The sequence below is a fragment of the Thermobia domestica genome, chromosome 12 (assembly GCF_964235325.1).
Source record: "Thermobia domestica chromosome 12, izTheDome1.hap1.1, whole genome shotgun sequence".
In the NCBI taxonomy this organism is placed as follows: Eukaryota; Metazoa; Arthropoda; class Insecta; order Zygentoma; family Lepismatidae; genus Thermobia; species Thermobia domestica.
The window spans coordinates 136,781,150-136,805,289 of record NC_137465.1 but is presented as its reverse complement, the minus strand read 5'-3'; the positions used below and the strand labels follow the sequence as shown (position 1 = coordinate 136,805,289).

Below are 24,140 nucleotides of genomic sequence, written 5' to 3'. Positions count from 1 at the left end.
ATATTTTTCAATGAAATTTTTGAAGCCTAAACATAAATTGAATTACTTTCGCGTATGGAACAAGTAACACATGCATCTAGTACTACAATGCTACGTCTCTCTCTCTCTCTCTCTCTCTCTATATATATATATATATATATATATATATATATATATATATATATATCAAGAGAGAGAAAGATAATTTATGAGGAGCTGCTGAAAATGTCGTAGTGCAATCCAGAAGGAGTGTAGGTACTAGGTAGAAAAATGAAACCATAGTTTAGAAAAACATATCTCTGTATGTACAAATACAAATTTTCATATTAATAATGAAATTCTCATTGTTTCTCAGGCCTCTGAAGTGATTATGTGTGCCCAAAGAGCGAATTTCACGAACATCCAGATCCTAACTGTTATAACATTTTTGTTCCACCAAGGAAAGTCACCGAAGTAAATTAATTAGGAAATCAGTGAAACACCACGGAACTCTCCTCCGTTATATACAATAGTAAAGAAGTAAGTGGCTTAGTATAAACGTGGCGATTTCTCAACAAATTATGCTTTACATCCAGGATGATTAAAAGCAATGACTCTTCCAGAAATCATGGATGCAATTTGTGACATTATTCTTGAAAATTGCAGCATTTCAGTCAGTGGTGGCCGGGGCAGGAGGGCCTAGGCCACCCCAGTTTTTGAGTGACAAGAATAATTTAAGCTATTATTTATATAGTTTTTAAAATGTATAGTAAACTCACGATATACTTATTATAATTTGAGGCCTGGCTGCACCCCGCTTTCTCAGTTTTTACCTTCTCAGCAAAACTTGTATCAGAAATTCTGGGTATTTCTTTGGAACTCGTTGGTAGCATAATTCAGAATGACTTGGGTATGCGCAAGTTCTCGGCATTATGGGTTCCCAAAATATCTGTCAGGAGAATAAAAGAGTGACGGCATTAAGAGAAGTCTTCTTCCAATTTGACCGTAATGCTGATCAATTTCGCTCAAGAATAGTAACCATGATTCTGATTCGAAACAACAGTCAATGGAGTAGTAGCACTCATTTTTCCATCGCCCCAAGAAGTTCAAGACATAGAAGTAGATTGAGAAACTGTTTGCAACATTCTTCTGGGATAAGTATGGGGTCGTACTCATAGACTACCTTTGCAACGGTCAGATATTTAATCCAGAATCTCTACATTACTTACAAAACTGAAAGAAAAATTCAATTCAACGCCGCGGAAAATGAAAAGAAAGGAATTCTGTTCCTTCAGGAGAATACACCTATCTATCAGGTCCCTGCGAACACAACTGACATTGCATAATCTAGGATTTCTGTGTCTAGATAACCATTCTTATTCCTCAGGTTTAGCTCCGTCTAACAATTACTTCTACTTATTTCCCAAACTTAAATAACACTTGAAAGGACGCCATTTTAGATCTGATAGGGGTAGTGCTACGAACAGTTGTGCGAGAAAATCTTCAGATTTTTTAACTTTTCTGCAAAAACTGGAGCACTGTACAAGATAGTATATTGACTCTTGGGGGAAGTGTAGAAGAAGTAAAAATTTCACCATTCCACGTGCACTCCTTTTGGGTTGGGCTACGAATATTTCAGCAGTTCCTATAGTGCGTCCAGTAAGAGAACGTCTCTGACAGCTCGCAGTGACATTGCCACTACTCTCGTGTCAATGTTTTTTTCGGTGCAACTGTAGTGGCAATTTAATTAATGGTATAAGACAGAGTGATCGTGGTTGGTAACACTGGTATCAAAGTAGGGGCTGCAATGTCCCACCGCATGTGGTAAGAAACGTCAGAGACCATCTTTTGTTGGCCGTGCTATAGTCATTATGGTAGACGTCACGTCTGTACTTTGAAACAAAATAAGTAAGGGAGCACTAGTATAAACCAATTACTAACTAAAGATTAGCGCTCTGACAATAAGTTTTATTGGGAATCAATTTAATTCCATAAATTTATAATCATTTGCAGGAAGGGAAAACACAACTCAGGCACGTAGCCAGGATTTCGTGAAGGGGGAGGGGGTCCGTGACATAAAATACTGTGGTCATCACAAAAGGGGCTCGATCACTCTAAAATATTTTACTGGAACATATATTGGTGCGTTTAGCCAGGATTTCGTAACGGGTGGGGGGAGTGACATGAAATTCTGAAGGCCCAGGAGCTCGATCAATCTAAACTACTTTACTATCAACATATATTGGTTTGTTAGGACAATAAAATGAGGATATGTTGGCAAGTATTTTAATAACAAACTATGAAGAAATTTCGAGCAAAATAATAAAAAAAAGTATTGAAAACACTTTGCAATATTTACGTCCTTCTCCTGTTTATTCAAATATAACAATTTTCCTTTCGTTATGACCTCAATTATTATAAAAAGTACATACTGAATACTGTCTTGTAAACTATCTTCTAATATAAATAAAATAAAGAGTTTGTTTGTGTGTTTGTCTGTCTGTCTGTCTGTGTGCGGCCTGGGGACCAGACGAGTGGACCGAGAGTTACCAAATTTTGGTCAGGGGTGCCTTGGCCCAGGCCCCAGATCAAGACAGAGCGTTTTTTCAAATTTCGAAACAGTGGAGTCTCAGGGGGGCGTTTACCGGAACCGGCTTGGGAACCAGACAAATTGACCGAGAGTTACCAAATTTTAGTCTCGAATACCTTGGTCCAGGCTCCAGACCAGAGTTAAACGTTTTTGTCGAAATTCGAACCAGGGGGGTCTCAGGGGGGCGTTTACCGGGACACGTAAAAGTAGTAGAAAATGACCGGTATTTATTTATTTATTTATTTAACAATCACCAGATACAGCTCAGAGGCCATTTTACATTGAATATCTAACAACATTAACAATGGAAAGGATTTGGGAAGGTATCGGCCAGGGCCAGTTTAGTAGGTGCCATCCCGGCATTTGCCTGGTAGGACTGAGGGAAACCCTGGAAAACCTCAGTCAGGATGGTAGGCAGCGGGATTCGAAGCCACGACCTCCCGAATGCGAAGCCAACGCTCTTCCACTTGAGCTATTAGTGTCGAATTCATATTTTCGTGGTCGCTGAAATCAATGGTAAAACTCCAGTAACATTAACTTCTTCCAAATTTACGCTATTCGGCTCCGGGCCGGGGGTCACCGGAGGGGGGGTGAGATACCAAGACATATAAAAGTAATCCAAAATGACCGATATTAGTGTCAAATCCATAGTTTTCGCGGTCGCTGAAATCAATGGTGACACTTCCATTAGCGATGACGTGCAAGTATGCGGGCCGGGAGTCAGCGGGGGTGGATACCGAGACATGTAAAAACATAACATAAAATGACCGATATCAGTATCAAATCCATAGTTTTCGCGGTCGCTGAGATCAATGGTGATACTCCCACAGGCGTTGACTTTCAAATACAGCCCCTGTGCGAAGCATGTGTATATTCAACTAATTTTACAATATGTGCGTTCCTTTCTCTGTTGAATCAAATGCTAACAGAACTTTCTTTCAACATATTTTTTTTGTTTTTATTATTCCGTCAACTACTGTCGGTTCCAAATGACAGGTTAAAGGAGCAACAGAAAATTGTCCTTGAAATAACATGTCTGAAACTGCAAGGATGCGATGACGAAAAGTTATGATTAAAAATGTCCATGCTGTTACATAACGGCACTTATGCTTTCGAAAGCTTGAAATCTCCCTGACTAGTAGCAGGAATTCTGAGAATTCCATAACTTTTCTTGAAATTTCAAATTCTCTGACTCTTTCAGAATACCTCGCTTACCTCGCCACCATATTGCAAGTAATACAAATATCCTCATTAGAAAGAGTAAGCAAAAGCTTCCTGTAGTTTTCTTTTTAATTTTTAACGCTGATCCTTCTTTTTATCATTTCATTTTGTTTTATACCTTCCTTATTTTTTTCATTTCTGGTCTCAAAGGGGGGGGGGACCTGGAAAGTAGACCACAATTTGACAATGAGATTGGTTATGATACTGATATAAAATACTACATGTAGAAAGTTTAAAGATTGTAGGAGTCTGGTGGGGCAGTCTAAGTGGCAGTCAGGGGGGCAGAAGTAGCTACTAGGGGGCGCTCGCCCCCCTTGCCCCACCCCCTATGGCGTCGTCACTGCATAGAGCCCTATGGGAGCGCGAACTTCATATTAGAAAGCTTGCTCTATATTATTGTACCGTATCAACTACTGACATTACCAGTGTCACAATGTCCAGTCTTGTTCAAAAAATCTTGGCCACCCACCTTGCTTTTGGAGGGTCATATTTTGCCAACTGTGTCTCCAAATAAATATTTCAATTGACTAAAGAAAATCCACGTTTATTTTATTTAATTTCAAATCTAGAATACTGTTTTTCTTTTTTAAAAGAAAATTGGGTGGCCACGTTCAAGGGCGCCCATCAGGGGGGAAGGTGGGGCGCACGCCCCCCCTAGAGGAAATAGTGTTTCGGAAGATCGAAAACACAATAGATATTTTAGAATAGTTACCTAAAAATTTGAGACTACATTTGAAATGTCGCTTATACTTGCCCCCCTTGGAAACCACAACATGGGCGCCCTTGGCCACGTTTTCTAACAAGATTGTACATCGTGTGAAGGAGTTCGGTTTGTCACAATGTGCACAACCTGAAAATGGAAGTTCGATTTTTTTCTTAACGGCTCAACAATGGAAGTTTCTCTTCCGTCGCCTTCAAGTCAACAATTCTCCTCATTTCGCTTTGTTTATCATTCCCCACGGAAACTATTACAGTGAGCAAAATAAGTATTCGTCCGGCCAAAACTTAAGTGTTTGAACGCATATAATTGACATTCAACTCAATAGTAAAAGGAAGAATGAAACACAGATATTTCATTACACTACATTTATATATACCAAACATAGAAATGAAGTTATTCCATATTCAAAGCATACGAAAAAGTACAAATAAAATGAACTAAACATATTTCACGCCAAAAAAGTATTCGTCTACTAAGAAATACTATTCATCTGCAATAGCTTGTGTTGTTGTGCCCCAACTTTTAATACTTTGTGGGTTCTCCTTTTCGCCGCAGGACCTCCTCCAACCTCCTTGGCATTGATCTAACTAGATTTTCTGTTGTTACGCTGGTAATTTTCCTCCATTTTGTCAACAATGCGTTTTAAAGATCAGTCGTATTTCAAATATGGTGTTTTCGTATGTTTGTCTCCAGAGAGCGCCACAGATGCTCAATTAGAGTTATGTCCGGTGATTTTGGAAGGGTTTCCGAGGTATTGTATAAGAGCCACAGCTTCGTATTCAGCGCAGTGTGATTCCGGTAGTTATCTTGGATGAATATGTAATCACCTGCTAGGCCCATTTGCTCAACGCTCGTGAGAAGATGTCTTCAGGATGTTGATGTATACTGTATGATCCATTATTCTTACAATGAAACAATTTTCCAACCCCGTATGCACTCATGCACCCCACACAAGTACTGAGCCGCCCCTACACTTCACTGTAGCTGTAAAATTATTTTCCTCAAGTTCACAATTCTTCTTCCTTTATACCAGAACTCGTCCATCTGATTCAAACAAATGAAATGTGCCTTCATCAGTGAAACAAAAATCTAGAAGTCAAATATCTCGTTCCTGTGTGACATTGTATACTCCTGCCCCTTTTTTCTGTTTTTTTTTTTTTTCTGATATATGGATTTCTGTGGCCTGTTTGGTCTCCATATCCAGCTTCATGGAGGACGTTTCTCACGGTTTGGACTGACACTTTCTTTGGAGACTATTGTTCGAGCTCCGCAGCTATGAGTGGTGCACTCACTTCGAATTCTCCTTAACTTTACGTGCGATGAGACATTTATCTTGCTGCGTTAGTTGTGATGGACGCCCAGATCTCGACAGATTCTTGCATGTTTTTGTCTTTTTAAACTTATATATGAGACCTTCAATGCTGGTGATAGGCCGACCAATCATAGGCGTCTAACACTGGTCTCACTAAACGATTTACACTTACCAAACAATCGTATCATCATTCGTCTTTCCTCTTTACTTGTTTCTTTTGATTTCCGGCCCATTTCGTCTTCACCTGGTTGATTTCTGTTTCTTGTTGACCCCAATAGCAGCACACATACACTCTTTGACTACAGTTCACCAATTGACAAGCGTTTGCAGCTATAATACGCAAAGACACGCGTTACGAAGAGTGTGTTGCTTCTGGTATAGATACAAGACGAATACTTTTTTGGCAATAAATGTGACGTCTCTCTTCTTTATTGTAACCTGTAGAAAACGAAAGAGAAAGTTTCACTTGTTTCTTCCTTTATTTTATGCTGGGAAATATAGACAAACCTATGAGCATATTATTGTGCGATAGAATTTTCTTTCCTTTAATATATGAGATGATTTATATTGTGTGCGCTTTGAGACGAATACTTTTTTTGCTCACTGTATGTACTTGAGAGGACACTTCAGACGGAATTTAAATTGCACGTCGCTCTTAACAATATTAACTTCCTATTATTTTCCATTCTCTTATAGGCTTGAGTACTATACGATAATTTATCGTGATATACGATAAAGCCTTAATACTATATACCAGTGGTTCTCAACTGATGTATCGCAACACACTGGCGTCTGACGCAGTCCCCTAAGGTACGTGACGAAATTTTAGAATTTGAAAATCATGAAGAATTTAATAATAATTTGTTAAAATCGAGACAGGCTGTACCAGTCAACACCTCCAGCGGTAGCAATAATGATTAGTTCTATATAGAGTCACTATAAAAACTACTTGGTTTCACTATTCTAATAGATATTATTATCATTTATAATAAAAATATGAAACTCGGTAAAGTGTGTCGTCAGCGAAAAAGGTTGAGAACCACTGCTATAAACGATAATGACCTCGCGATAGTAGGTGAATATACGATAATTTCAGAAAGCACATTCTTTGACAGTTTTTACATGTGTAAATGAATTGTAGATGTGCATTACACAATTATAAAATACACACAGTCAATCATTCCCGCAAAAATGAATTAATTATTTGAGAACTGGCAAAATGGCAACCCTGCATCCATTCTTTAAATTCAATTACGTTTCTGATGTTGTTCATAGTAGTGTTAATAAGGATATAAAAACTGCTAAGGACAGTGGCACTGATTTAGATAAGCCTGTATATTTTGTCTTCAAGCCTGCATATATATATATATATATATATATATATATATATATATATATATATATATATATATATATATATATTCATGAAAATACGGGACACCTTCGACCTCCCCTCTCCTCCATACTTTCCAACACAATCCAAATGAACTGTAACTTTGGTTGTGAACAACAGTGTAATACGCGCAAGTTCTCTCAACTGCAGCTACTTTTCTCTCTTCGTTCCCTGCAATTATTGTACGAAATGAAGATATTTACTATCCAACTATAGAAGAATCGCCTAAAAAACTCTAGATGACGTCTTATAAAAATGCTTTACTGAAAAACAATCTGCAAATAATTTTGTTTTATTTAAATCAGTGATACGATCTACCTTCAATATTCTTCGCGCGTTTAGCAATATTTATTTACATGGTTGTATTTGCCAAAATTACGTTTCTGAGTTTAATCTGGTGAAAATTTGGCTAATTTTTCTCCTTACGTCGTGTGTAATTGGCAGGGCCGAATTTACATATTTCTAAGCCCCAGATCAAACCACAATTTTGTGCCCCTAGCTTCTCAAAAAGATTATTTATAATTCTTGTTAACTTATCTAATGTCTTTCTGGAGAAAAGTCACTTTTCTTCCCTGTGCTTGTAAATATAGCAGCACTTGAAGCCATCTTGTTTGTTTGCTTTGTGGTGTTGGAGAGTATTCGAGTTTGCACCAGGTGCAATAGAAAAAGTAGCATTCCAAATGTTGCAGTCAGCTTCATAGTTCAAATTCGTTGCTTCCAGAAACGGGTATTTCTCCTTCAAATTAGAAGAAAACATGCACTTCGGTTTAGGCATTCTTACTGGTACAAAATTGGAACACTTCACCTATTGTCAACGACTGCTCAGCTCGTCCACTTTATCAAAGATTTCAAATCCCCTTGACTGCTAACGGACAACTGCAACTCTGCGCTGCGAGTCTATTCGTTTGCTCACTATCAAATCGGAGAGGGTGGTGTGATAACTTCCTCGAAGTTATTAAATGTTACTTACAGCTTATTTTTCAGTCACAAATTACAGGATTCCCAGCCAATGTTGGAATTTTTTATTTTTCATTGTTGGAATAAACTGATATTGATAGCAGAAATGGGACGGGATTAAAATATGGAACATTTTCCTGTCCCGACTAAATTTACGAGGACGCGGGGACACTCAGGTCCAAAATCGGGACTGTCCCGTTTTTTACGGGACGTATGGCAGGTTTGGATTTGGAGTTCGAAACTGAAGATTACTAGATATATTTATAATATATTATTGCTATTATTAGTAGTAATATACTTGTTTCTACAATTGATACGAGCATTAGATATATAAGGTATTTTTTTTTTGTAATATACGATAATTTTAAAGACGAAAACCGATAATTTTGTTCTCTGAGGTTGGCAACTCTAATTCTCCACTCAGAACCTTTAGTGTTGCTATGGCAATTTACTTTTATTATATTTAAGATTTACTAATAGCGTAATATTTTCTCAAGTAATATTGAATTCGTAAGTGGTAGTAGATTACTATCACTTCTGGTTTTAGTACAGAGATTAGAGTGAAGATTGGGATACTTTTAATTTATTGCAAAAAAAAAAAAAAAACGCTTCTTGCTAGTTATTACCATTTTTACTTTACAGTGATTAACGTTATAACAGGAAGTGGTTGATTTCTGCAACTTACGATTCGAATAGAGGGTTGAGAGACCAGATGGTATTTACTCTTTTAAAAAAACGCTAAATCGATTTCAAGAAAGCATTTCTCACTATCTCTTATAGTTTTTGCTCTATGTAGATCAACATTGAAACCGTGAGTGGGAGTGAATTTCTATCACTTCCTATTTTAATAGAGAGTTAAAGATTGTGATAAAATATATACTTGGAACGCTTAAAGAATTTACAGGAAATTCCTTCCCACTGTTTATTACCGTTTTGGTTCTATACTGGTTAACTAGAATTGGTTTATTTCTACCACTTCCGGTTTGGAAATAGCCTCCATCAACGAACTAACTACCATTTCTAACTTAGTATATTTTATGTCTTGGCCAAAATTAATGCTGATACATAAACTACTTGAGATTGTGTGTCTCTCTGGTAGACACACCAACAGATAGAATATATAAAATAATGTGTTTTTCGCAAACCAAACTTATTTTTTAAAAAAATAAAAGCCGAAACAAAATTCGGATTGAATTTGAGAATTTAGACGTACGGGAATTACAAACCATACTGATGAAACTAAATGAGTTAAACTTCTGATATTTGATCAGTGTTTCATTTAACTGACGTTTCAAGGGCATCTTAGTACCTTTATCCTTAGAGTTACAATAAAACAGGAAATGAGTTCAGAACTGGTGTTATCCACGAGAGAAGGCAAACCACAATTATAGTAATGATATACCAGATGAGGAAAGACAAAAGAAGTACTTCCAATAGAAATTCAAGATATGCTTTCCGAGGCGGGACAGCATTTTTACATTTTTCGAGATGAGACAGCCCCAAATTCCGTCTTGTGGTGAACATTATTCAAAACACATACTATTGTATGGGCGCTGAAAAGGGAAGTTACTCGTTATATAAACAATTAACTAGCATGTTTATGTGGATAAAATGTATCAGTAAATGTATTTATGAATTAATAAAGTGCATATTGATATTATGTACTACTAAAATACTGTAAAACACATTTCTTTCTGAGTTTTACGTTCCACGGTTATGCCGGCTAGGCTAAAGGAGACGGTGAACATTTCCAATTATATATTTTTAAAATTTAAGTCGTATGTAACGAGTTTTAAATGTCTTATTTGTCGTTGCCTGGTTAAATTACTAACTCAGATGCTTTCTATGCGCTTGGTTACGCGTTCGATTCTCGGTGTGGAATGATTCCATCCGTAGCAAAATCGACTGGCCCAACGTTGGAAAATGGTGGCGATGTGACATTCCAACGGTAATCTAACGTCAGCTTTGGCCTTTTTGGCAACCATTTCCCATCCATTTTCTAACCATAAGAAGTTGGGTCTTCGTTTACTCAACGTTGTACCAACCACGCCACAACGACATTGAGAATGTTGAATGTTCGTTCACCCAACCAAATCCCACCAGTCTCCCTACGTTAGCCCAGCCAAACCTCAACGTTAAATGGTGGTTCCCCATCCAAATGCAGACGTTTGCCTAACCAAATCTAGCACAATTCTCTGGCGTTCCCCGTGTTATCGCGGCAAGTGGGGTAGGATGGTTATGCATTCGATTTGACACGTTTGACTTTATATATGGTATTCATGATATATTCCCATTATTTCATGGAGTTAGGGTCTTTAAATATTCGATTAATTTTTAGTTGTACTTCGACCGTGCAGGAAAAGAAAAAATGGAAACAGTAGTGTAGAGGACGCAAACCCCAGTTGATCTGTTGGCGAAGTACAGGCCTGCTTCCTATCTTTTTTAACTACTCATTACTAGGTTTTTACTTAATTTTACTTCTTTCACTCGTTTTTCCAGTAACCTAGAACGACAAGGACACGAATACAGAAATATCGATGACAGTTAAAATTCCAAAGAATTAAAATTGCATGGAAGAATGTCTGGTTCTTGTAAGAAACTTCTTTCTGAAATTCATTCTCCGATACTTCCTTCTTTAGCTGCTCTGTCACATTGCTCATGCCTACAAAACCTCGACGGTAATGCTTCTTTTAATAATTAATTTTCTATATTTTTCATTATCATCTTGCTATGATGAAACTCTCTCAAGGAACATTACTGATGTGATTTCTGAAGCAAAACAACATTTTATATTTTTAAGTAAACCAGTCGCATACAGTTCAGTCTTCGACGCTATCACTTGCATGTCATAAAAACTTATGATTTTTTACTTCAGTAAAATAGTGAAAGTGACGCCAGTCGTTGAGACTACATGCATGCTACCTGTACTACTAATTTAAACAGCCCTTGTTTCCCTGTCATGATTACTATTTCAAATAGTACATGGATCTATTTTTAATTTTCCTTCTATAATATTGACTCTCTACACCCTCTACGCACACACAAAACATACGTATTTATACAACAATTTACTTGATTAAAACTATTAATTTTGTAGCTATCTACGTCAAAGAAGTAATTAGATCGTTTATCCTGACGTCACTTCTACATAGAACTGTAAGTAGTTCATATTATGTATACAATAGTTCTATTTTGTTCTCTTTTCTATTTTCTGTTCCAATTCACATACAAAATAAAATAATGAAGTACCTTTTTCTTTCCTCTTAAGTATGTGTGGAATGAAGTAAATGTGTTGATAGCATAAACATTTAAGGTCACTTAGCCACAACAGAAAAATCGATTATTCCATAACACGCAAAAATTGTTTTATTTGCTCATAGACAACATACTTGCCTCTCTCACGCCCACAAATCAATAAAGGACAACTCAGCATGTAAATGAGCAGCGTACATATTTTACATATAGATGGAAAAGAAAGTCTATGTGCGTAACATATGGGTATTTTTTCTGGTCCTTTCTTGTATTTTTATTAAAAATTTCGTTTACATTTCAGTCAGTTTTCCATAAAGAAATAAGTCCAAGAAGGTAAGTAAGTTAGGACTGGATCAAAATTGGTTGGACGATGATGAACCGTATAATGTGGGTTTTGTACTAGTTGAGAAGTTAATTGTTACACGGCGCTTTTCTGTTTATCAAATCATACATTCCCATACTTCTGAGTTTGTAAAGAAACAATTAAAGCCTCGTCCACAATTAAGTATAAATGAAAGTATACTACGGGCGATATGGAGGTAATGGCTCAGCATTTTCTCGAATTTGGCATATAATCAGCACATCACTAAACAGTCTTAAATCATTTGGATGAACGTGGCAGCTTGACGTTTGGGTGCGTCATGATCTGACTTAAATACGTTCACTGAAGTGAATTTCTATCTGCGAATCTCTACTAAAACGTAACGATTTCGAGGTATCTCTGAAACAGTTAATTACGAGTGAAGAAAAATGAAAAACCTATGAAAACAATGTGCGAAAAATATCGTGGTCGAAACTAGAAAAAGCTCCACAGCCTGTGGTAAAGCCCACACTTAACGTCCAGCTGGAATATTATACTATGCGATTAGTAGGATTTGAAGAACACCGTGTGTTACGCATCGTACAGAACGATAGACTTAGATCTTTGCCGTCATCAATTAGTGCGAGTGCATCTAGCAACTCAAAAGAAATGGCCAGAAGTAGCCAACAGAAAGGGTGTCGCGTACCACCCTGACAACGCTAAACTGAATACATCTTTACCGACCCGTAACCAATTGCGAGAACTTGACTAGGTGGTTCACTAAATCCACCGTATAGCCTGGATCTGCTACTATCAGACTATCATGTATTTTGGTATCTGAAGAACTCCCTGAACGATGTTAAGTTAGTCTCAAAAGGAGCCTATAGAAACTATATTTCACAATTGTTTGACCAGAAATCATAGAAGTTCAATCGCGACAGGGTTATAGTGTTGCCGCAAGTATGGTAGATACTCATCTAACAAAATAGTGCATACAAAGTTACGTAATGTTAATATAAAATTCATAATACATGTATGCTCAATTTTGACCTTCAAAGGCTAAATACGTTTTTAAATAAGTCTTCTAATTATGGGACTGAATATGGTATGTTGTTTTTCCTTTTTCATTTGAATCTATTCTTATTATGTACTAGCAGAATACGCGTACTCGTTCTTTGCACGGGAAGAATATGTTTAATTTTAGACAAAAAGGGCTGAATTTGGATTTAAACTGTTTGTCTCAGCGGCTCCAAAAACTATGAATTCGACAGTAATATCCGATACTATGAATCGGTCATTCTCGATCATTTTTAAATACCTCCCCACCGTACCCCCTAAGTTGCACCATCAAAGTGAAATTATATAAAAAAAAATATAACAGCTCAGAACCTCATCTATGCTGAAAATTTAAGATCGATCGAGTGGTTAAAGAGGTATGAATTGAAGTATTCAGTAACAACTACCTCTATAAAAATTGTTGTGAAAATACCGTAGGATTCTGAAACATGGATATTTTGATAGGGCACATACTAGTTCCTAAGTGAAGTCTTGACCCGACTACGGTAGGTCCCATACTATTGGAGCTATGGACCTTTAAAGTTCATTTTTTCATGTTTTCGACAGCCTATATTCCCGAAAGGAAGCATTTATGAACCCAGGTTGGTCTTTATTTTTCGTCTTACCTTGGTGTTAGGAACCACCTCGCAAACGTTATATATATGTATGTATAATTTTCTTTGCAGACGCCTTTTTTTTATCTTTTTGCCAAGTGATTCTTCCCAAGCTATTATCCTTAGAACTTCTACTCCAGAGGTTGAATTCCGCTTGATTACTTTGAAACCTTCATGCTTTACAATATTTTAACCACGACAAATCAGAAACATAACATCTATTATTGTATAATAAAGTGGTTTCTCAACTAATTATGTTTCGCTTTTCTTCTGTTTGCTTTGTAAGCAGAATTACTTAATACCAGTTAATTGTTATTTATTTATTTATTTTAAGATAGTTGTTTGCGTTTAACATGTTTTGAATGAAAGTTATTGTCTTAATTCAAGCTTATAACACGCTTGTTAGAGCAGAATACGTGTAATAAACTATAGTCAAACAGATATTGACTTAAACCAGACAGTAAGTACGAATGAAGGTAGAAAACGTAATTTTACATTGCAAAAATAAATGATTATTTAAAATATTATTTAAAGAATAGCATAAGTTTAAAATATGGCCAAAATCTGGAAAAAGGAGACATGAAATCTACAGAATGAAGAGCTTGGTCTGATAAGTATCTTTAGCTCCCTAGCGTGCTTTGCAATAATCGCACGGAAAGTAGCTTTTTTTCTTTCTTTTTTTCTACACAGGTACCTTTGCGTGTTCAAATTGTATTCGCATCTTTTGAAAGTAAAAACAAAAGAAAACAGAAATCGGCAATCTTCCTCGCTATAAAGGTGAAAGACAAGAGAATAATAATCAACATACATAATGGTGAAGTACGCAAATTACACTGTATATCATAATGTCTCCTCGAACGATCACAACTACGAGATTGTATTAAGTCAAGTTGACTAACCAACCTTGGGTTATTTCCTGCTACCTTCAGGCTCTCAAAAATATTTTTTTGAAAGAAAAGTCCAGAAATGAAAGAGATTATGGCATCACAAACAAAGAAAGTAATTTAAAATCAAGGCATTCACACAAATTCTGAGAACTTCTCTAACACAGAAGTTATTATTTCCAGAAATAAAGATAAGCTGTCTATCCTTTTATTATTAGGCAACCAACATGCCTTTGCTACTGTACAGGTTGCATTTGCTAGGGGAATGTTATTAGATATTTTAAACGGGATACGAATAGCTACGGTTACCCGTGAAGATGATTAACGGATTTACTTCTTTAACGACATCGGCCGAGATAATCGCACTAGGTGTCTATTGCAAAATAAATTAATTAAAAGTAAATTAATTAATTAATTAAATTAAAAGATAAAATTAAAAATTAAATTAAAAGTTCGTTTTCGCTTAAAACTTGTCGTGTGCAGTAACAGACTGACGTATTAATAGTGCAATCTTATAGATTCCATTGGGTGATCTTAATAAGCAAACACTTTATATAACCTTATAGTTCTGAAATTCTTTAACAAAGTAAGTTTTACTTAACAAAAACTTTGTGGCGTTTCTTTGAAGTACCGCATATTATTTCTGTCTCAATATCTGGAAGATGATGTTCATAGATATTGATTCTTATGCTTCGTGGGGCTTTGGATACCACAGTGCAAATTAGATTTTATTAGATTTGCCTTTGTTATTGCATATGTTTACATGTTTCAGTATGTCAGTATTTATTAATGTTTAAGTGGGCGATGTGTTATCTACCTGCTGTATAATAGCTGTACTATACAACATGTGTTAACTGAAAGAAGGATTACGTGCTGTTGTTATTGATTCACACTAATGACGTAAAAAAATCTATACACGAGTGATATTACGAATTTCTACTTTCCCTCTACGAAAATGTATAACATAAATATAAATATACAAAAAAAAAAAAAACGCACGTGACTGTATATGGTATGTTACAATTAAATTAATAATTCATGCATTTTATTATTTCTACGTATATTGTGGAATGTTTTGTCTACAATGAAATTCAAATGTGAGTACTTAATTGTATATATATATATATATATATATATATATATATATATATATATATAGAGAGAGAGAGAGAGAGAGAGGGAGAGAGAGAGAGAGAGAGAATCTGTAGGGCATGAGGTCACCGTCACTGCAATGCCTAACTTTTGAACCTCTACATCCTGGTAACAACACATGGACACAACACAGTAAATATATACAGGATGTTACAAAAATATGTCACAATATTTTGGGAACAGATTCCTCACAGGGTTATGGACATATGCTTAACCCTTTGGGGATTTTATGGTACAATTTGTACCATACTCGTTTTTCATGGTACATTGCGTTATTTCTCTTCTATTTGAGCTTTTTCGTCCGGTTTTTTTTTTGTTTGTTTTTCAAGTCCAGAGGCATTGTAGAAGACATTACGTATGGTTTCAGACCTTCCTGCGTCCAGACATAGAAGGTGATGACGTCATAAGTCTAAAATTTACTTTTTCATTTATTAAGCCTATGTTCAATATTTTTTGGCGGGCTTATTTTTGCACGTAGAAGATTGAAATTTTGCACAAACATTTAGTCCACCGAGTAGTATTTACCAGATTTTTTTTTCAGATTTCTGCGTTAAAACAGGGGGGTCCAGAGGGGCTAAAAGTTGAAAAAAGGGATATTTTACCAAAAAAAATCCCGTTTTTTCGTCATTTTTCCGCCTTAGCTACACGATGGAGACACGTGAGTCATACCGTCTGAAAGGCAGTTCTATTCTGAAGAGAATGATGTGCAAACCATGATCCTAGGTTAATTAGGGATGTCTCAGGAAATTTTTTCCCTGAGATCATAGTGTATTGTGGTAATTTGGGGCATTGTGGGAATTCATGATAAAATTTCTCCCGCCCTTAGTATTCAAGATAGAAACTTGAAATTTGGCACACACATTCAGTATACCAAGTACTATTTATCAGATTTTTTTTTAGATGGCTACGTTTACACAGGGCCGTTCCAGGAGGGGGGAAGTCCGAGAAAAAAATTCCCTCCGAAAGTTTTCTCTTTGACATCATTTTTCCCGCTCCTGGTATATGGTATGAGCATGCAAGTGGTACCATTTGAAAGCCAGCTCTGTTCTGAAGAGAATGAGGTATGAACCATGATCCTAGGATAAATAGTGACGATGCAGTAGCTGCTTGACTGAAAGTCTAAAAAATAGCCCAAAAAGCCGAAATCCGGAAAGGGTTAAAAGTGGATAGTTTCAGAGTTATAGGATGCCGAAAACGAGAAAAGTAAGTGAAATTTAAAAGTTCATGGCCGCACTACTATGGGACCTATCGTAGTCGGGTCAACACATGAGGAACTGGTATGTGAACTATCCAAATACCCATGTTTAAGAATGCTCCAGAACTTGCACACCAATTTTTAGAGATGTAGGTAGACAGCGATCAAGTATTTCCAAACAACCTCTTAAAAAAATGATTGTCCAAGTTCTGGAGCATTCTTAAACATGGATATCCGGATACTTCACATAGTAAAAGTTGCTCAATGATGTCTTAACCCCACTACGATCGGTACTATGATAATAGAACTATGGACCTTTAAAGTGCATTTGTTTTACCTTTTCGGCATCCTATAACGACGAAACTATGCACTTCCGACTATAGATCAATATGATTTTTTTTTTTTAATTTTAATGTGAGCAATCCATTCGCAATATGTTGTGACATTTTTTTTAGTTTAACGTCCCTTTCAGCAGCAAGGCTATATGAGACGTGGACCTACTGATTAACGTGGACTCCGAACCGCATGAGTTCCCGCCGGGTGTGACAATTTTTGTAACACCCTGTATAGGAGTTTTTGGTATATCAAACTTCTAAAAATGTAGAAAGTGAATCACACAGTATACACAATATGCATAAGCTAATAGCTGTTAATATAGCTTTTCTTATAGACCGAAATGTGGATGAGTAATTTATGACTCATAACTAGCACGTATTCAAATCTATGTCGTGAAAAGCATTCAGCAGATACTATGCTCTTGTTTTTAGATTATTCACTGTAATTCAAAACGCCTGGGTGAGTCTAATGGTGACACAACTGAATATTGTCTTAATGCAGCGTACTAGATGTTACATGCGAAAGTTGGTAACTCACCTGATAGAACTTGGCATGACTTTGTAGTACTTTCTTATCACTCATGTTAATTATTTCAGCGAACACTTTTATTTCTTCTCCTGGAACATGGCCTCTTCGCTTAATACGAGCTTCAACAATTATTGTTCCTTTCTTACAACAAAAGAAACAGAAATTTGTAGTTTTCTGACCACCAGCAGAAGCCTACGTAAAGGAAAACAGATAATTAAAATACAATTTTCAGTTACGATTTAAAGACAGGTACAGCCAGGATTTCGTAAAGGGAAGGAGGGTCCGTCACATGAAATACTGTGGTCGTCACACTAAAGGTTCAATCATTCTAAGCTATTTTAGTGGCAACACACAGTGATTCGTTTACCCAGGATTTCGTAATAGAGGAGGAGGGGTTTGACATGAAATACTGAAGGCCCAGGAGCTCGATCAATCTAAACTATTTTACTGGCAACATATATTAATTTGTTAGGACAATAAAATGAGGATACGTTATTAAGTATTTTAATAACCAACTATGAAGAAATCTCGAGTAAAACAATATAAAAAGTATAGAAAAAGATTTTACAATATCTACATTCCTTCCTCTGTTCATTCAAATATAACAATTTTCCTTTCATTATGACCTCAACTATTATAAAAAAAGTACACATCCACCATTATAAAAAGTACATATTCAATATTGTCTTGTAAAATATTTTACAATATCTGCATTCCTTTCTCTTTAGAATTAAATGTTAACAGAACTTTCTTTCCACATTAACTTCATTTTTGTTTTCATTATTCCGTCAACTACTACCTGTTCCAAACGAGAGGTTAAAGAAGTAGTAGAAATTGTTTCTGAAATAACATGTTTGATGCTGTAGAGAAACGATTACGAAAAATCATTATAAAAAATGTCCACACTATTACAAAATGTCCACACTATGTTTTAGAAACCTTGAAATTTTCCTGACTAGTAGCAGAAATTCTGAGAATTCCGTAATTTTTCTAGAAATTTCAAATTCTCTGTCTTTTCCAGGATATCCTGCTCGTTCGCCACCATATATTGCAAATAATACTAATCTCCTCATAAGAAAGAGTAACCAAAAGCTTGATGTAGCTTTTTATTTTTAACGCTGATTCTTCTTTTTCTCGTTTATTTTTGTTTCATCCTTCTTATTGTTTTTCATTTTTGGTCTCGAAGGAGGGTCCGGACCCCCTGGAACCCCCTTGGCTACGTGCCTGTTTAAAGAAGTCACAAAAATCAATATTTGTACGTGTTAATTGTGTGTAACGTACAGCCTTTTTATTTTTAAATCTTGGCCACTTACTTTGCTTTAAAATGTCATATTCTTTCAACAGTATGTAAATAATTCTAATCATTTGGCTCTACGAAACTTCAATTGGATTAATAAAATTCATATTTCTTTGATTGAATTCCAAAGGGAAGTATTTTAACAAAGAAAACTGGACAGACAGATTTTTCAATTCAAGAATGTTAGTTAGCCACCTGATGTCGCTTTGACGTAACCAAAGTTGAATCTTACTCTTTCACAGTAATGAAAATTAAAATACCCAAAATCTTCCGTTGGCTCTTAGTGCCTCAATAGTATAGGTATATTACTTATCTCTGTTGATTCCACACGATGTAGAGTATTCTGATTGATAAAAAAAAAAAAAATATGATAACTAAACTTTTCCAATTATCTCTTTGTAACTTCCATTAACATTGCTTATACATTGACTGGTTGGATTAAAGTTTAGCATTTCTTTCAACAGCGAGGTTACATGAGAAGTTTACCTATAGCTTAACGTGGAATCATGACCACATGAGTTTCCACTAGCAATCGAACCGCATCTCCTACGACCAAGATGTATACACTAACTATATAAACACGAGGGAACATTGAACAATAGTTAAACTCAAATTAAACAATATTTAAATCTCCCTGAAAGATGCTCATCTGAGCTCTCTTGTAGTTACATGGTTAATGTACGCACCTAGGCACGAGAGAGTTGGGTTTTGCTTCAAGATGAGAGCTCTAATGATTCGCATTCCACGTTAAGCTGAAGGCCAATGTCCCAAATAGCCGCAGTGCTGAAAGAGACTTTAAACTCCAACAAAGCAATAAACCAAGATAGTCACCTTTTCACATCTTTTGTATTGTAGTGTTTAGTAGAAGTATTTTCAATATTTTATTTCAAATAATATTCTTTTGTACCGCATTTTTTTAAATATTAGGGTAGTTATGGAAGAATTGTGGGGTCTCGTTACGTGTTTGCCTTAACAGCAGCAGTTATGTAAGTTTTAGAGTTTGTAAATGAAACGCGTTGTTCATCTGGTCACGTGGTACATATTTCACTGGTAATCATTTTTCTCATTCCTCACGATGCATCTTGGTGTTACAGTTTTCGATGCACGAAAATACTAGAGGAACTGTGTGAACTGTGTTTCTGACGAAAGGGGGGAGGGAGAGGACATCGGGATAGCAACAGATGCTTGATAACGATATCTTAATATTTTATTTTTAAAAAATGTCCGTTTACATGTCACTTTTAAAATATCAGGATATCCATAACTATATTTGTAAATACAAAATATGCTTTTTATAAAAAAAAAAAATGTTGACATACAAAAACTTCTGGTGTCAAAGTTTTTCTTAAGTAAGTTTTCCTTTACAAATGTGAAAAAATGTATGTAAAAACAAATAGAAAACAAAATGGTCCTTAACCTAACATGCATAGACTTTGCGGAGAACAGCTTCTACTGTAAATTTACGAAACAAAGAACAATTAAATTTGAATTTAAGGACTCCCGTTTTTTGTGTAATCATTTACAATGAAAAACTGATTGTTCAAAGAGTATTTTCATTTCAACTATCAAAATAATTTGGAGTTATTAAAATTATAATAAAAATAATTAAAAACACAAACATATAAATAAACTATATTTATATTCAAAAGATTTTTTCTTAGAAAAAACTTTACGTGTCAATGTTTCCTTCTAAAATAAGTTCTCTCCAGATAAATGTGAAAAAACGTCTGTGAAAATAAATAATTTCTAAATAGCTACTTTTCTCAACGTTTCCAAAATTATGTGTGGTGCAGAAAACAAGAACTCATTTTAATATCAAGATACATTTTTGAAGTTTCCAAAAATTCAAATGAGAAATGAAAATGCAATAATTCACTATTACCTCTAGATTGGTCTTCTAGAAATTAAAAAAAAACTGTAATAAAAATAGACTATAATAAAGAAGGACAAAAAAGGGCTAGATGTTCTTTATCGTTATAATGGCTAGCAAGAAATTGACACAAATAACTATCGGATTAACATTGCAAACTGTTAAAAAGAATTAAGGTAAGAGGTTTTTTCTCCACTGCTTGCTGGTCAACACAGATTAACAGCTACTTCCAAATACAAAAGAAGGTTACTTATGGTATTTCTTTAGTAAGAGGAGCGAGACAGTATGAATGTTTTTAGTATTTCGAATAGTTGATTATGTTACTACATCTATCGTCGCCGGAGGATTTAAGGTTGGGAAAAAAAAGAATGTTCCGTATCATTTTATAGCTAATTACCATGTCGAAGTAACAAATTTAAACATAGTGTGTGAATGACACATCAATATTTATATTCATTACGTACGGTGTTCTTATTGTATATTGCATAAATAATTTTAAGGTACTGCATATTTTATATATGTAGTGAAGCATTTACAATGATACATTCTTGTAACTTTTAGATAATACTCCTCAATATGACCAAATTAACAGAGTTGCTGATCTAATATGAATTTCGGATTTGTTCAAATGGAACTACGTCAGGTTATTACATATTTCAAATATACGCGTAAAACGAAAACTTACAATTCCATATTTTGCAGTATTGCAAACTAAGGGCACTACAGTACCACACATCTAGGACTGAAAACCAATCACAACAATCACATCTAGGAGGATTTTTAAAACAATAGTTAAACAAATGACATGTTACGCAAATGAAGAGCCTCAATGGGCTTTCAAAATGCAAGACTTCAACTTACTTTTCGGAAGTAACTAGCTAAAAATACGGGACTTTAGCACCTTTCTGCCCTTTTGTTTCTTCAAGCTCATGGATAAGGATTTCATAAGTTACACATCTGCAAGTCATTTCAAAGCGTTAGTCCAAACACATTCTTTTGCTGCATTTCTTTTTTTTTTCACTAAAATGGCGAAAGTAGGTAATGTTCGGCTTATTTTATTTTAATAGGAGGAAAAAACAAACTTGATCCGAAAATCATTTGGCTCAGGGGTAAAAGTGAGAAGGAACGCGGAGGACGCCTTCCTCCCACCTCCAAAAAATATGTACGGCGTCCCCCAGTTCCTAAAAAATTACAATGGGCAAAGATAGGCAGGGGCGGTGTGACATCATTCTGCTACCTACCGTCCTCCTACCTTTTCAGATCCACTTTTATCCCTGATTTGGCTACAATATGGATTGGGAAATTAGCACTTTTGTGAAATTAAGTTATCACGTTTTTTTTTAAATAAAAAATAAGGTTCACTTCATGAGGTTTGTAATGCTAATTTCCCTTTTCTTTTTGACAGCATTACGGATTCAGCACTTAATAAAATGTTCCGTGTAGACACATTAAAAACCAGATACATCTTAGGCAATCCGTAAGAGTAAGTTAATACTTAACTATATATGTATGTATAATGCAATACACAGATAATAATTAGTTATTTCATTATAAGCTGTTACATTACAGTCTATAGTAGATTTTGCTTCAAAATACATTTGTTTTCTGTAAATTGACCGTCTGTCTCAGTTCGCCACTTTTCAATCGAATCGATGCTGATCAACATAGATAAGTTTCACTGTACTGTGAATTATATAATTACTCGTCCTCGTACTTCCTATTTGTCCAAACATCTTCAAATAGTATTGAAACTAACTGTTAACTTTACTTTTAAAAAAGCAAAGGAATTGTTATGGTGAAAAAAATCTTTAAAAACGTGAAAAAATACTACGCTCAACCAAAGACCACCGTGTCGTGCCTAGAGAGAATCTTAGTAAGAACTATCAAGGTATAGGAGAAAATTGTTTTCATTATTTTTGCTTTCAATGTCTCGTAACTCTGTTCTCTCCCAAGCTCTTCCTATCTCCCTCAAAAATCGCAGAGATTTTCATAATTTGCACAGAGAATTCATTTAAAATGAAACTGATTCTGTGGAAAACGTAAAGACAAAAAGGTCCTTATTATGTGGGAGAAAATCGTTAATGACGTATGGCTTAACATAAAGGTTTTAAAGGGAAATGTTGAAGGATGTCAAGATATGATATATATTTGTTTCTAACATTAGCTCATTTTCCTTTATGGATTAGCTTTCAAAACGTATATAGAAAACAAGATCCACTTTCTCTGAGAGATTTAGAATCTCTGTCACACTATCAGCCTTTGTTAGGTGTAATCGATACTATAGCACTACAAATTGATCCTTAGGTCTGTTTTTTTATTCTTTCTCTATGTTAATACACATGGTTTCCAAAGCTTTTTAGGAGTGATGTGATAATGTAATACCCAATGGCAGGTAACTTGGAACAGACGACACTACATATAGCACTGTAGTGCTTAATTTTTGTTTTATGTGATGCACTTGTGAGAGAGACGAAGTTTATGTGAACATCTTGCAGTCATTAGAAATTTGTAATTACACAAACAAGATTTTGGTGTATTTGTAATGGTGATAATTGAACAGTTCACAATGACATGAATATTGCTTCAATAAAAAATAACTCTTCTACTCAAATTTGGTAACATTAACTTGATAATCTATAACAGCCTCTTATCAATGCTTTGATTTATCTAGCAGAGATATGGAAACTTCCATTCAACTACCCAATGAGGTGACACTAAACGAAAGCATGTGACTACTTCGGAGAATATCAATACTCTGTTTAATGTTTCAGAATGTACGTAGATATTGAAGAAAAAAACTAGAATTGCACAGTTTGAGGTAACTGATCTCTTCAGCCATTTCTTTTGGAGTTTACCAAACACAGAAATAAAGTAGAATGTTTTATAGGCTTCAGACATTTCATCTTTTAATCTGCCGCGTTCACTAATTAACTACTGAACCTTTAAGTGATGATACTACCTAGGTAGTAAATTTATAATGCTACAGGAAAATTATGTGCTGACTAAACTATATCTTAAGAGCCAGCAACCTTGCATACAATTGCGTATAGATTCCAAGTTCAATATATAAAATGCAACAAACAATAAAATTAATAAATCTACTCTCGGTAGTGTAGATATGTTATTAAAAGAACTTAACCACATTCGGTAAATGATTTCCACCAACGATCCAGTGTAATTCCACAGCCTAAGAAGAAATATTCAGGCCCCTTCTCTTTTATCAACATCTGGTGTTGAAAAGAACTTTTAACCTTGTAGTGACACGTTCCACTACTTTTTCCAGCTTGTAGTTGCCGTATTAAGGGTTCAGAATTCTAACAAGGACTACATGAAGGAAAATCTCTAAGAAAACAACCAAGGTAGGAGAAAGTGTCTTTGTGAAAGTTTTCGTTGTAAAATAAGGCAAATGACGAAAATTAGTACTATGTTTGAATTTTCCTCAAGAAGAAATACGTGGACATTTCTAAATAGTATTGTATTTCCTCTTTCGTACTAAGTTATTA

General features: G+C 35.3%; 1 protein-coding gene across 1 annotated transcript in view; it reads right to left on the bottom strand.

Annotated features, from left to right (window-relative positions):
- The window catches only part of LOC145666674 (uncharacterized), a 282,579-nt gene that overhangs the window by 76,910 nt on the left and 181,529 nt on the right, over positions 1–24,140 (bottom strand). Inside the window, exon 6 of the mRNA XM_081734149.1 lies at positions 17,480–17,662. Within this exon, the coding sequence (XP_081590275.1) occupies positions 17,480–17,662 (183 nt within the window). The remainder of the gene's footprint in view (positions 1–17,479; positions 17,663–24,140) is intronic.